Source organism: Archocentrus centrarchus, chromosome 12, assembly GCF_007364275.1.
Source record: "Archocentrus centrarchus isolate MPI-CPG fArcCen1 chromosome 12, fArcCen1, whole genome shotgun sequence".
In the NCBI taxonomy this organism is placed as follows: domain Eukaryota; kingdom Metazoa; phylum Chordata; class Actinopteri; order Cichliformes; family Cichlidae; genus Archocentrus; species Archocentrus centrarchus.
In genome coordinates, this window is record NC_044357.1 from 17,257,775 (window position 1) to 17,273,079 (window position 15,305).

A 15,305-nucleotide genomic window follows, 5' to 3' on the forward strand; every position below is an offset into this window, starting at 1 on the left:
ACTGATACCACTCCTTTGCTAAGTCATGGGCTGCCCCTACACCTGTGTATATGCATGAATTCCCATTCCTACATTCTCCAGACCTGTGCTTCCCAACCTTTTCATCTGACCTACGTCTAAAATCAGGTGGGCTCAAAAACCTTTTCATCAACACCTGCTTTCATGTTCAAGTATGTTCATTTGAGCCCATTTTTAAAATGGGCTACTTTCAACATTTACTCTTAATGGTTTTCATTTAGCTTGCCATTTAGTGTCACTGAACCTTCTCAGCCATTTATCCTTAACCACTGGCAACCACTTGTCCATTGCTGGCTTACTACAATACTTAACAGCCAACAATTTCAGCTGTTAATCCACAGGATTTGACAGATCTGACAGTTAAACAGATGTTTGTGTGTTAAAATTATGGCATTTTCTCACCAAGAAACACAGGAGGAGCAAAAAGTTCAAAATCCTAAAGTTTTGAGAACATGTCCGTGTGGCTGAGCTCACCTTCAAGCTCATCTCCTCCTGCATCTGGTAGTGGAAATCCAGATATGCCCTCTGCCACCAAAATGAGCTATCTTGCCCACCCAGATGGTGGAAAAAGTAGCAGAGAAAATACAAGTACTATTTCTAAGATCTGACTGGGTGGGCAGCCCACCTCCAAAGTCTTCCACTGCCCACCATCTTGACACGATCAGCGATACGAGCACACAGAAGTTAGAAGAAAGCGAGTGCTCTGTCCCCCTGAGCATACAGATGAGTCAATATATTGTTTATGGAATTTTTTAATTCTCTGACAGCCTAAACGTCTGTGTAACTTCTGTGCAAGTCTGCCTCCCTGTTTGGTTAACATGTTAGTTATACTGCTTTGCCTGTATTAGCTCTGTTGGTTTGTTATTTATAAAATTGTTTTGTATGTTTATGGAATTGCACTGAATGAGCGGCCTGACAAGACATTAATAAGCCCCATATCTAATGAGCATGTTCATTTTTCCTCTGAAGAGCTTTAATTTAGATGTGATCTAGGGGTTCTTCAATAAATGAAATCATTACTCATTACTAGATCTTACTTTTACTGCAGCTGTAGCAACATTAGTTATTGCTGGACAGGTTTTTGTTCAGACATTTTGGCTCTGAGTGTTTTAACTGTGCTACTATTACAGAGAATAAATGTGCAGATTGTTGATTCCTGCATTAACTGCTGATCTTCAGCCTGTAGAAACCATCAAATTAACCGATTATGAACTCTAACTGATCAAAGTTGTAATAGTTTCTTCTGCCAATTTTTGTCATGCACAAAAACACTCATCAATGAAACGCCAGCATCTGCACGCTCAAACCAGTCAGCTGCTCTAACCGCTAGTCTTCATCTCACCCAAGTTGCCCTTTTGTTATTTTTAGCCATTCTAGGTCTGGCTCTGCCGCTGGCACTTGTGCCTCTGCTATGGGCTCAGTTGGAACTCCTCCAGTGTGTCAAAACAGCCATCCTTCAACCTGATTCTCATTTTAGGAAAGCAGACAAAGTTGCAAGGAGCCAGATCTGGTAAGTGGTCTAAGTGGTGAGTTAAAATTGGTTGGTTTGCTTAAAAAAAAAAACAAAAAAACATAATTTTCTCTGAATGTTCACAGCAGGACATTAGAAGCTGATGGTTTCTTTCTTCACAAGCTTGAGGGCTGTGGTGAGACTGCAGAGCATCATTGGTCAGAATTGGGCCGTCCAGTGGGGGCGATCTAAAAATAACCTCAGTGCTGGAAGCTGTCAGGACAGGAAGCAGAAGATGACCTTGAACGTGACATCAGCCGAACCACGTGAGGTTTTTGTTTTTCATGGGCCTGTTCTCAGAAACTTGATCACGCCTCATCGTTTCAGCTAGTTCAAATGTTACTCCACTATGTTTGACTTATGGAAACTACTTCCATTCTACTAGCTGACTACTTTAAACAGACAATACTTTAAACAAATTGGAAACTTTTTTTTTTTTACTCTTCTATCTACTCTTCTTCTTTTCATCATCTATATATTCCTTTTTGGATGCCTGTTTCTGCTGTTTATCCATTATTTTTGAATTTACTTTTAATTTTCCTGCTCAAACCTGTTCCGTTCCACTTCATTTCTAAATTAAATATTAATATCTGCCTTTTATGAATACTTGAGCTAATCTGTCCACATACCCCCTGGAGTGCTAGGACCTTTGGGTGGGAATCAGTGCACTAAAATGCCTTTCTAAGCAAGGTTGTTATAATTAACTAAAACTAGATGTTCAAAAAAAACACAAAAACTTTTTAGTTAACTAAAATAATGGTACAACTAAAGTTTTTTTTGATGGACACGTTTATTGAGACTCTGGATGTCTACAAGACAGTGAGTCAATTTTCTGTGTTTTTTATTGTAGTATATTTACTGATATTCCTAAATCTTGCCTCTGGTATATGCCGTTAATACAATAATATTTAAAAACCTAATGCTGAAACTAGTAAAAACTAAACTAAACCAATCAAATTTCAACTGAAATGAACAAATCTAATCTGGAAACGAACTGAAACTAAATTGAATTTAAAAAATAAATAAAAAGTCAAAATGAAATAAAAATTAAAAAACAAATTACAAAATACAAAACAATAATAACTCTGATGATAAGCTGCTATAAATGGTAAGTGGGAAATGGTAAACTTTAATAGATTACAGACTGTTTTCAAATCCAAAATATTATAGTAATTAAGTCTCATAAATAAAACACAAAACTTTAATTAAGAACATTATTTATTCAACAGTGAAGTTTCAGTAATAAATAAATGCACAGATCATTCATTCCACAATAAAACCAAAGGAAAATTTGTTTTGCTTCTCATATATATATATATATATATATATATATATATATATATATATATATATATATATATATATATATATATATATATATATCAGAGGATTGATATTGCCATTATGAGTGAACAGCACTGACCATAGAGAGACAGTTGAGACATTTAACACAGAGAGGCAGACAGACAGACAGATGTGTATGGATTGAACAGATGTGTACAAAGTATTGCATTTTTCACTGATTGGTTCTCCTCTCTCTCCCCGTCTCTTTTCTCCCTCCTCAAAGTCTAGTCAGTCAAGAATCACCATGATGTGCAAATCAGTCGAACATTACAAATACAGTATTGCATCACTTCAAAGTGCTACAGAGATAGGTGTCGATAATCTTTCAAAACAGACCGAGTTTTGCTTTGTTTCTTTTTTCTTGTGTGTGTGTGTGTGTGTGTGTGTGTGTGTGTGTGTGTGTGTGTGTGTGTGTGTGTGTGTGTGTGTGTGTGTGTGTGTGTCAGGACAGGTTAAAATCATCAGGATCATCAACAGTAACTGTGGTTGGATTTTTTTTTTTTTTTTTTTTTGCCTTTGCATGTCTAGCACAGTGTAGAGCTCAGCCTGGTCAGAAGTATACATAATACAAACATTATTTCAAATTGTGATATTATAAAGATCTAAAATTATGTTGTAGTGTGACATCCAAAAAAGGTCACTACTATAGTTATTCTTGGATGGATTTTAAGTATTGCATTACAGTGATGGTTATGTTGGACCAGCTGTATGTTAAGCACACCTTCTCATTTGTGGATTATGACATCACTGATTGCTTTTGCCTCCATTACTTCATTCTATGTTAATTTAAAAAAAATATATCAAACTGAATCAGTGACTTTGATTCTTTTTTAACCTGGACTCTACTCATGAGGAACTCCGATTGTGAGTTAAAAAGCACCCGTGTTTTAATGTCCTCGCTTTAAAAATTCTCCCATTGTCTAAATGTCCATTCAAGTATTGGCTGTCTGCATGTTTTTGTGGCTTGGGAACTCTAACCAACTCCTTTACTGGAGATCTGCAGATGTAAACCTACTTCTGTATTTTCATGTGTGTGTTTGTTTTGAGTCTGGCAAAGGACGAACAGAGACGGTTTTGCTCTTTCAACGTTGTGGCATAAAAGTGCTGAAATGACAACATTCGGCAATCCATTAACACAAAACAATGCTCCACTGGCAAATCCATGGGATACAAGGCACAAACACCTCAAAGGGCCATTTGGTGCTGATGCACATTTTAGCCCATTGTATATAAACAAATGACAACTTCCCTATTCATTTCAGTGTGCTATAGAAAAATGCTAAGAAGATTTGAAGTCAATGCCTTAAGTATGCTTTGGAAAATTATTAAGAGTAAAAAATTCACAACTAATGATTGGATTAAAAATACAAAACCACCAGCATGGCCCTTTAAGTGGGTGTCTTCCAAAGCCACTGTGCTCTAAAATCTGCCCTCTTAGAGTTGACTCTACGAAATTTGGAAGATGTTGCCACAAAATGTCCCAAAAAAGTGTGTATCTGGGGCCTGTGGAGGGGTTTCCCCAGTCCATTTACATAGGCCCTGACCTTTAATTTATTTGGCATCTTATTATTTTTATTTAGCCTCTCCAGTGTTAAAGGGCAGACAGAAGAGGCAGAGATGAGAGAGCAGAAGGATGGAAGGAGCGGGCAATAAAAAAGGATGAAAAGGAAAGGAGAGGAAGGTGTGTGTGTGTGTGTGGGGGGTGACAGAGAGAGGAAGAGGACGTATGAAAGACAGGAAGCTCCGGTCGGAAGGCCGGCAGAGCACCTGTCACTAAAGAGGCTCCTGCTTTCTATCACCGTCTCCTCCCCTCGGTTTTTTTCATCTATCTCTTTTGTCTGGCAGGAGGAGGGACACCCAAAGTGGGAAAGAGCGAGTGCTTAAAATTCTTCCTTCCTTCCTGTGTCCATCTCCTCTCCTAAAGACCTGTCATCTCCATGGCAACAGACCCTGTCTTCATACTGAGCTTATTCAGTTGGCAGTCATGAATGTGCGTGCGTGTACGTGCGTGTGCGTGTGTGTGTGGGAGAGACAGAGAGAGAGGCAGAAAAAGAGAGAGAAAGACAGTTTTGCTGCTGTTCATGCCTCTCTGTGTCAGGGTTTGTGTGTCATTGTGCCTCTGTCGACGTGATTTTTTTTTTGTTTGTTTGTTTGTTTATTAGTTTTTTCCAAGGAAGAGTTTGTATCTCGAGTAAACATCAGTCCAACACTCCATCTGAACACAAAAACCAGTTCATTTTTGGTCGAGTGGAATAAACGTCGTGTCGAAATGAAAGGAGCGTTGGCTGGTTTTTAAACCGTAAAAACCGTTTTCACTCTCTGAGTTCTGAATCAGGCACCATGACGCTTCTCACCTCCGCGCTCTGAAGCATACTGCAGTGGTCAGTAAGACTGACAGCTCTCTCCATCCAATGGCAGCCCAGTCTGTGCTCACTTCGTATTGAGTGAAGGCTTTAATTGGCTGTCTATCAGCAGCCAGGGGAGGTTGTGATGGGGCTGTGGTGCAGGTAGGCAGGGTTCACAACAGAAACCGGGAAGTTGAAAATGAACGGAGAGGTGGGCGTGACTGCCGTTGAGGCGGCGGTCGTCGTAGTCTTGGGTCCAAGCAGCGGGCTTGCCGTGGCGGCCGCTTCGGCGGCACACGAGGTGGCGAGGAGCTGCGACTCGAACTGCAGGAGTTGGCCCATGAAGCTGAAATTGGGGGAGATGATGCTGCGGCGCCGCCGTACAAACTCGAATGCTTCGTCTAAACGTACCCGCTTCCTCTTCATCAGGTAGGCCAGGCAGATGGTGGCAGAGCGGGAGATTCCTGCTTGACAGTGCACCAGCACTCGCCCGCTTGAGTCCCGTACTGAATCTGAGAAAAGAGAAGAGATGGAGGTCAGCGAGGTCAGTACAAAACAATTCATTTTTAAAGCGAATACATAAAATCCCCAAACTGAAAACACTCAACTACTGTGAAGAGGGATCACCATGGCATCTGTGAAGATATCCGTGGTCTCCATAGAATGAATGCTATCGACTTTGTTCAACAGGTCAAGGTTACTGGTCCAGTTAAATGTCTCCATGAATAAACTGGAAATATCCAGCAAACATTTCTATATTAATTAACCGTTGGCTGGTGGACTTTTGCCAACATCTATTCATTGCTGAAAAATAGTTCCAAATTGAAATTTGAACCGATGCTGCAGATGACACCATGACGAGGTATCTCATGAACATTCCCTGGACATCCTTGGTGCAGTTTCTAGCAAGGTAAAGTCTGTGTTCAAGAACTGTTTTCTGCTATCTCGAGGCTTTGGGGCCCAACTTTGTTTCCAGGTGAGCTAACTGACTTCCCTCTCACGCAGTCGTGTCCCTGGTTTTACGATGTTGACCCTGGAGACAGAGGTGATGTTTGTGGCAGTCTTTAAGTTGACTATGCAACAATTGAGACAGAATTAGATATACATAAATAGGTTATAAAAGGTTATACTACTTTGTGTCGTCTGTAAGACTTAGTTATTGATGTTGCATTTAATTTCTTCATCGCAATAATCTGATCAATACCTCACTTCGCAGGAGAAAGTCTGATTAGACTTCTATTCCGCATGAAAACATCAACATCTGTTCATCTATGGCTCAGTTTTTGCAGTCATACCATTGCTAGTTTTGACCAGGGAGATAACGGCAGAGTTTCATTTTTGCTGGGTAAGTTTATATAGACCTCAATATTTACTAAATATTGTTGAATATTATTTAGCAAGTATTTGAATGCTATGTAGGAATTACCAAGAAATTTGGCAGGGAAATTGTCAGCCCAACCGGTCGCGGCAGATGACTGCCCCTCCCTGAGCCTGGTTCTGCTGGAGGTTTCTTCCTGTTAAAAGGGAGTTTTTCCTTCCCACTGTCGCCAAGTGCTGCTCATAGGGGGTCGTTTTGACTGTTGGGTTTTCTCTGTATTATTGTAGGGTCTTTACCCACAATACAAAGCGCCTTGAGGCGACAGTTTGTTGTGATTTGGCGCTATATAAATAAAATTGAATTGAATTGAATTGAATTGAATCTTTGTAAGCATTAGGTCAAAATTTTGATTTGTAATTCTTACTTATTAATTAATATTGTAATAACAGATTTTGTCTTGTGTTAAATGATGTACTACTAAGAAAACAAGGTAAGGCTATATCCCATCACTGCCTTACAAAACTATCTTGTGAAAAAGCTACATTTACATTCTAAAGATTTTACATTTTTACAACATATTAACATACTAACTATAATGTTACAGCTTAAATGTAACCTTATAGTTACATTGTAACTAATATAATCATGTTTTTTTTTTGTTTTTTTTTACTTTACGGTTTCTAGCTAGCTTAATATTGCTTTTGTTTGGTTGTTGTAATTATATTTAAATTTTAAGTGTTGCTGTAAAAATATTTGGTTTTGAATAAGTCATCAGCAGAAATTATCACACATTTTACTTTTAATAATATTTTATGGGTTTAATTATTATCAATTGATTAGGAAAAATAATTGATCATTTATAATAAAAAAAAATGAAATAACCAGCTGCTGGCAATCACCTGTATGTACACTGTGAATGTTCACAAAGTGTCACCTTGAATGTACATTTTGTTTACAGCCACTAAGTATTTTTAAACACAACAGATGTACAGTGAGGCTTTGCCTCAAACTGTTTTCATTTCCTGTCTTCGACACTTTCACACCTTCCCCTCGCTGCACAGTCAAACCTCAAAGTGAGAAAGTAGAGAATCACATTTAACTGAGACACACAAGTGCAAAATTTGAGTCATCAGCCTACACCCCCCACCCCCATTCTATTTCTGGTTCTGCTTCTTGAAGTATGTTTAGATGCATGCCATTACTTCATTAAGGAGAATAACCAGATTTAGGGAACAGGTTAATCAAAGCATTTACAGTTTCTCCTCTCCCCCTAAAGCCTCAATTAGGGTGATTAGTGGGACAGCATTGCTAATTCCTGTATAATGTGTGTGGCAGCCTCCAGGAAGTCAGTTGCACAGTATGGGAAGATAATATATTGAATTTATTTAATGTTTAATTTTTTTAATGTTTAATTTAATCTCATTTCCTGAGTTCTCACTCCACAACGTCTTCGGCACATGAGCAGAATTATACAACATCGAATGTTTACTGGCACTCCTTTAAATGCACAGATTGCCTCATTGCTAACAACCAGCTCCTAAATGCTCACATGAGATGTCTGTAATTTTTCTCTCTCTCTTGCACACACACACACACACACACACACACACACACACACACACACACACACACACACACACACACACACACACACACACACACACACACACACAGACTTCAGGTAACTCCACCACAGCGTCTGTTCACTCAGTAACACTGCATGAGTCAGACTCGACTCTGGTCCCACAGCAGCTAACTATGACGCATACCAGCAGCACCTACACAAACACACGCTCACAGCAGAGAAATCACACATGCCGTGTCTATGCACAGCATGGATATGCAAAGCAAAAGCGAAGCTCACACTCGCCTGTAATATACACACACGAAAAACAAGACTGTGTCGCAGAGATGTTTACTGATGGTAATATTTCAGCATTCCAAGTAATCTGTCTTATCTTTCAGTGCCTCTGCAGTCTCTGCTGAGATGTATATGATTAACCTGGAAATAACAACCGGTGACAGATTCCAATGAATAAATGTCTGGCTTGTCATCATCATCATCTCTGGAGCTTAAAAGCTTTTCCATGACAGTTCTCTGAAAGAAAAAAAAAACAGCTCCTCTATGGGAAAAATTCTCAAACTCTAGACAAGAAGTGATGTTTCAGATAAACAGGAAAAGAGAACTGCATCAGCACAAGCAGTGGCAAGCCACCATTTTCCAGAAACTCAAAACTAATGAAACCGCAAAGAAAGCAGGAACATCACGGTCCCACCCACACTGCTCCACTGACAGACAAGCCCTAGGAGGACCACGAGTTAAAAATCCCAGCTCCATGACTTACAGTACTTAAAGTAAACATATAATATGTTGACCTGCAACTATTCTGATGATCAATGAATCCTTTCCTACTGCTTTATAGACACATTATTTATCAGGAAAATAATAATCAATCAATAATCTTTAAGGGGAGACCTACATGTATTGTCAAAAAGGTGTCTAACATGTATCAGCAAAAGCTTGTACAACAAAATGTTCCACCAAAATTAATAAAGCAATTTAAAGTATGACACAAAACATACATGGCCTAAAGACAAAACTCTTCTTTCTGCCAAAATGCCACACACAAGCACCCATGCATGCAACACACTTGCACACTGACCTATGAACTCGATAGCCTCCAGGAACCAGGAGCTGATGTCTTCCTTGTGGTTGTCCTCCACAGGGATACATTTGTACTGGTAAGCCCCCTCGAAGTGGTTGGGACAGTCAGCCGACACGTTCAGCAAGGCAGAGATCCCTATGCTGTCCAAAACCTCCTTCTTTGAGGCATGAAGGGCGCTGCCGAGGTAAAGGAAAGGGAGGATCTCAACCGGGCCGCCCTGGAAAAGGGATAATGTGGAATTGATTGTTTATTATTATGTTTTAGTAATCAGCAGTAAAGAGAAAGATTTACTGTTACGAGGCAACTCGCTTCCTGACCCAGGCAGCATGTGGAGCCACACTGGAGAATTGTCCCTATGTAAAAGCCAGTGTGCACAAGACAAAGAATTCATTGTCTCAGTAAGCAGCAGAGGCCAGATACCGGATGACTTCAGTATAAGCATGACCTCGCTTAAATATTTTGTTAATCACATTAGCCATGCTTCTCAGCTTAATATCTGTGTGAATAATGCGAAACTCATTTGATATGGACCATTTAGTTTGTCACTTTCTCTCCTCAGCTGATTTATATTTTCGCATCTGGAGACACAGTTTTACTGCAGGAGCCGAGTGTCTCATCAACTGACTTATAATTATGAACGCAAAACTTGAGTGAATTCATTGTGAATATCCGTACATCTTTATTGTGCCAGCTTATGGAAAGTTGGCATCTTTAATTTCCCCTATTTGCTTTTCACAGCTCTTCTGGGAAAACATGCTCCGTGGTAGCATCTTCTCAGAATGCAACTGTGCTAAGCACAAACACATACAGTAAGTGTGCAAGAGACAATTAAAAACAAAAACCTTTCAAGCAAAAGCAGACGATTTTGCTATGACTGATTCAATTTGTTGAACTGGGTTCAGCTAGTATTAGTGCAAACTATGTCTTGCCTGGCATAGAGAGAAAAAAAATCTTTACTGCACACATATTACACATTTATAACAATATATTGAACACATGTTCCCAGTTTAGAGCCAGATTTTGCCACTTCTTAGCCACATCTCAACAAATATGCTAGAGTAAGAGTCAAAGTGCTGTTTCCCCTTTTACTGGATCTGAAAGGTCAGCTGATCTGCAGTCTATACCGGGGCTTATTGACAAGAGCTCCGTCTGTTTATGTCAGAGCTGCTGACGAACTCGGTAGTGACACAGCGTCAGGAAATGATCAATACTGCTAAGAGGTGTAATGTGAGGAGCGGGGGGGATGGTGGTGTTGGTGAGTAGCCCATTAAATCTATGCTGCTACAGGAAGTGGAAGTATTTCTTGAATTAAAAATGCATCTGATGGTAGAGCAGAGACTATCAGACATTTTTCTTATAAAACACACAGAGGCTGGCTTGTCTGTGCCTCTCCCCTCGTGGGTTCCAGGGGAATTAAAACCCTGACCACATGTGACTGTGAGCATTGCGTAAACTCTGCAGACTCAAACAACAGCTTACTGACCAACAAAACAAGGCCAACCGGGTCACAGGAAGTGCTACAGAGGTGAATCAATGCCCAACTAGGACATCCAGGCCAGCGTATTATTTTATGACAAAAGACTCACTTAAACAATAAGAAGATTTTCAAATTATGTTCTTCTTATTATTTTCGGTTATGATGTTTTCTGACAGGGTGAATGACAGCTGAATTGTCCCTGAGTAAACCAGATAATCACCAGTATTTACCCGTGGGGGCTGTTTGTGTGTGTGTGTGTAAAACTGAAGATAAAAATCAGGATGCTGATGCATAAAAAAAATTAGGATGTTTTCTTTTGCATGCTATTATAAACTGAATGCTTTATGTCTAACATGCGATATACTTTTGTTGGAATTTATTGCATTAAGATACACACTAGTAGCAGCACAGATATGACTCACACCAGTCTGACTCTGGTGGACATTAATCATGTAATTTAAGGCAGGTATGAGTTTAAAGATCGGATGAGGTTAACACTTCTGCTTTGTAGCGTTGCATTTTACCTGGTCGTTGTGCGGCGTTCCACAGGACGAGCAAGCAGAGTCGATGCTCGACTGGCTGGTGAGGGATGGTAAGGATTTGGCCTTTAAACAAAACTCTGGATACTCTGTGAAAAATCTGTCATATCCCCCTATAAAAAAAAAAACCAACAAAATATATAAAGATCACATATGAAATGCTTTGCTGTAGGGAAAGGATAAGTGATCCTATGGTGCAATATAGTGCACATAAAACACATAAAACATGTACCACAGGAAAGGAAGAATATTACTGAAATACAAGTTTTTGTTTTTTTTGTTTGGTTGTTTAATTCATAAAATACACCACAGATGAACACTTGCGGACAAAAAAAAGCCTGCATTCACATTCCAGCACAATCTACACCAGGATTTTCTCATCTGCATTCACTAAGTCTGACGCAAAGTCTATTAAAACGACCCCTGACCGGCTGTCCTGTGTCTACTTGCTGTGGATTTGAAAACAGTTTCATCACCCTTTTGTTTTTGTGATATATCTGCAGGCAAACCACTGCTCTCTGCACCTCAAGGATCAAATCAGATCAACTGCAATATGTGAGACTTATAAGCTACAAGCATACATTTGTGTTCTTCAAGGCATCTGCATCAGGAAGATGCAAAAAAAAAAAAAAAAAGAATGCGCCATAGCTTGCAACAGCCTTGAGATTTTTCAGCAGTCTTTATATATAGGGTGTGTAAATCAAGTGCTGATTTTCTAATTTTGCTGCTTCCCATGGGTAATTTACCCAAAGCGGACTCTGTGTGATACGATTATGTGCGTCCTGTAAGTCCCTCCAGTTTGATGTGGCTTCTACGCATCAGCATTACCTCATTCACTCAGCTCACAGCCATTGGTCTATATGCGAATGTGTGTAGATGTGACTGAGTGAGTGAGAGTGTGTGTTGTTAAAAAAAAAAAAAATAATATATATATATATATATATATATATATATATATAGTGCATATGAAGGGAGCACAGACTGAGCAGGATATTTCTGGTTTATTTACTAACAAATAGCTGCACATATAAAATATATCTTCAAATTTTCAGTTTTTAAGGTTTGGTGAAAGATAAAATGTCCAGTGGCCTACAGAATATGGCAGGATAGTCACTGAAAAAATGACTATTAATTAAAATGTTGTTATTATTATTAATTATTCCAAAGAGAAACATATATTTAAAGTGAGTATACCATTATATTATTTTGATGGTCTTCTTGGACCAATTGTTTTAAAAAAAAAAATTAATATTTATAGCTAAACATAACGCCTATTGCTTATGCATGTAACCGTTACTATAACTATCGGGAGAATCCACATTATTGGCTGATTGCACAATTTATTATCACTTCATAGCTTATTTCTTTGTTCGGGACATTTATCGGTTACATTTACTGCTCTGATTGAATAAATTAATATATACCATTAAATTTCATAATGTAGCTGGTACTACTACGGACGTCTACAACACCATGACGGCTAGGATTAAAGAGTAAATTAAATAATTTACCTTTGAGCAGGTATATGCGCATGCCGGAGGAGTCCCTGCACAGCGCGTGGAGCACCAGCGTTAAGGTGCTGTCCTCCTTCACCGTCTCCGAGTCCGGCGTCCTCTCGTCGTACAGCACTGCGGCGGAGTACATCCCGGAACGAAGACGGACCCTGACCTCTTCATCCCCGGCCAGTATTTGGTCCAGGCTCAGCACGGCTCCCTTTGCTCTGCGGCGGACAATAGTGTTGCAGCGGGCGTTGACGGCGCCCCGTATGTGTCCCGCACTGTAGGCGAGGAATGAGCGACAGTCCAGCAGCAGGCACTTGGCACTGTCGTCCTTCAGGAGCCGCTTCAGCACCGTGCAGTCCATCTCGTATAGCTCCTCCATGGCACGTCGTTTCGGGCTGTAGGCTATGTTTCACTGTCGTTAAATCTCTCTCGCGCTTTCTGAGCGCCCCCACCGGACCCCTCGAAACCTGGAGAAGGCGCACGGATCCTGCGGTGGATTCCCTTTGCGCCTCTCCTCTATCTGCGCATCATCACCATCATTGTAACCGCACTACTTCTTAAGCTCAGTCCGGTCACCTCTGTCTCTTTCTCCTCTCTGCCTCTCCGAGTATTTTCTCTACAGAACTCTTTCTCTTTTTTCCTTTTTTATGAATGGGTGCATCGCGTCACAGCGGAGGTGACGTCAACCACCAGCAGCCTATCACAACGCGTCCAGTTTCCCGTGCCCTTTCCTCCTCTGCCGTTCATTCATAAAAAAAAAAAAAAAAAAAAAAAAAAACATCAATGAAACGAGAGGCGATGGGACTGAAGATTAGGCGCAGGAGAGTTTGCTCTTCACCACACCAGGTCGCTTTTTTGTTAAAAAAAAAAAAAGAGGAATTAAAGATATTTTAAAAAAACACCCCCCCCCCAAAAAAAGACCAAAACAAACAAACCAAAAATCCTGCGTCAAAGTGACTACAGCAGTGGAGCTAAATATAAGTGTAATAGTAATTTCTGCCCATAGATTTGCGAAGAATAGTTGAGCTACATTTTTCCTTACCGTTTTTACAGTTTAAAGTTACAATAGCATATTAAATATTTTTTCATAATAAATACTAACCAAATAAGACTCATAACTTTGGGAAAATATTTGGGATAGCCTCCAGTTCCACCGCGACCCTGAACTGGATACGTGGAAGAAAATGGATGACTGGATGGATCTTGCTGAAATATTTGTTATTACAAACATACAGTAGGCTATTATAGGCTCTATTTTATTTAGTCTAAAAGTTTCTGGTCATAAAATGAATCGAGTCATTTTAGGTTTTAATGTGAGTTTAATATTTTCTCAATATCTATCTGTTTATCTCAAAGTTGAAAAACCTTAGCTCAGTTTCATTTTATTTAGGGTTCAGCGTTAGAGATGCTGCTGGTGGACTGCAGGTGGGTGTGTGCTTACGTATAAGGGTCTGTGTGTACGTGAGCATACGTCTGGGTGTGCATCTGTGTGTGTGGGTGTGTGTAATCCTACAAGCGGATGCAATTTGCATCTTCTATCGCGCAGCCTTGGCGAGCGTGCTCAGGTATTTGCATGTTGATCTCATTTCCATGGTTACGAGAGGAAAGAGAGCAGCACGGCGGTGGATGACAGGAGGAAAATGCAGACACCCTGACACAAACAGGTGGAGAGGAGACAGTTGAAAGAGACAAACAGAATGCAGGGAAAATGTTTAACACTTTTATGAGTGGGTTGGTGTAGGAGAAAATAATGTGTTTGAGTTCCCGTGGATGCATGGATCTGTGTTTTGGAGACTTTCTGTTTAATTCTGATGAATTTTCGAAGATGTAACATGTGCACTATAAGTAAAAATATAATGGCAGTGTTGACACAGCATACGAGAAATCCTTACTGCCTTATTGCGTGGTTAAAAGTGAGGCTGTATCTGTGCAGTACTACAGCAATTTAGTACTGTGGCGACTTCCTTAAGAGACAGAAAGGTTAGCAGTGATGGAGCAAAGGCTGGCTTTTATCCATAAACTGGTTCCTACGTGTCCCACCACGCAGCTCAACAGGACCTTTCTTAAGCACTTTAAACATTTGTGTATTAACATTTATCTCTAAGGCCAGGAAGAAATGGCTCAAGACACTCCAGGTGATTTTCCCTTTTTTCATACAACAGGAAGAATAGTATTGACCAGGACCAGCAAAATTATCTTTCTGTGTAAATTAACTGTCTCCTTGGGTGTTATCAACTAAATGAGGTCGGCCAATCCCAAAATTGTGCAGCTGACAAACAAACATAATTAAATTAGAAGGACTTCAGGCCTCCTCTCAAAATCTCTGGAACTTTATTCAAGGGATGAACATCATTTTCCCAAATGATGTTCGCTCATTATTTTTGTGGTGATAGATGACAGTGGGCACTGCCCACTATGCCCCTTCTCACTCCTGGTAATAAAAATATCTGCATTTGTTGCAGTAGCTCCATAGTGTAGGGGTTTACACATTTGCCTAACAAGTGAAAGATCACTGGTTTGATTCCAGGAGCAGATCCAAATCTCTTTGGGGTTGCATGCCCAAAGCCATCTGATGTAAAATTCTCC

At 40.0% G+C, this 15,305-nt stretch overlaps 2 protein-coding genes across 2 annotated transcripts in view; one reads left to right on the forward strand and one right to left on the reverse strand.

Moving 5' to 3' along the window:
* Positions 1 to 3,250: 3,250 nt before the first annotated feature.
* Positions 3,251 to 13,321, reverse strand: dusp4 (dual specificity phosphatase 4). Its single transcript, XM_030742517.1, has 4 exons — positions 12,729 to 13,321; positions 11,203 to 11,330; positions 9,199 to 9,418; positions 3,251 to 5,729 (listed from the first exon to the last, which is right to left on the reverse strand). Exons 1-4 carry the CDS (start codon positions 13,096 to 13,098, stop codon positions 5,341 to 5,343), a joined length of 1,107 nt encoding a protein of 368 aa, XP_030598377.1. The 5' UTR covers positions 13,099 to 13,321; the 3' UTR covers positions 3,251 to 5,340.
* The window catches only part of LOC115789214 (5-hydroxytryptamine receptor 4), a 113,935-nt gene continuing 104,300 nt past the window's right edge, over positions 5,671 to 15,305 (forward strand). The window contains exons 1-3 of the mRNA XM_030742518.1: positions 5,671 to 6,127; positions 6,223 to 6,262; positions 6,434 to 6,562. The gene's annotated coding sequence lies outside the window, so the exon portion shown is untranslated. The remainder of the gene's footprint in view (positions 6,128 to 6,222; positions 6,263 to 6,433; positions 6,563 to 15,305) is intronic.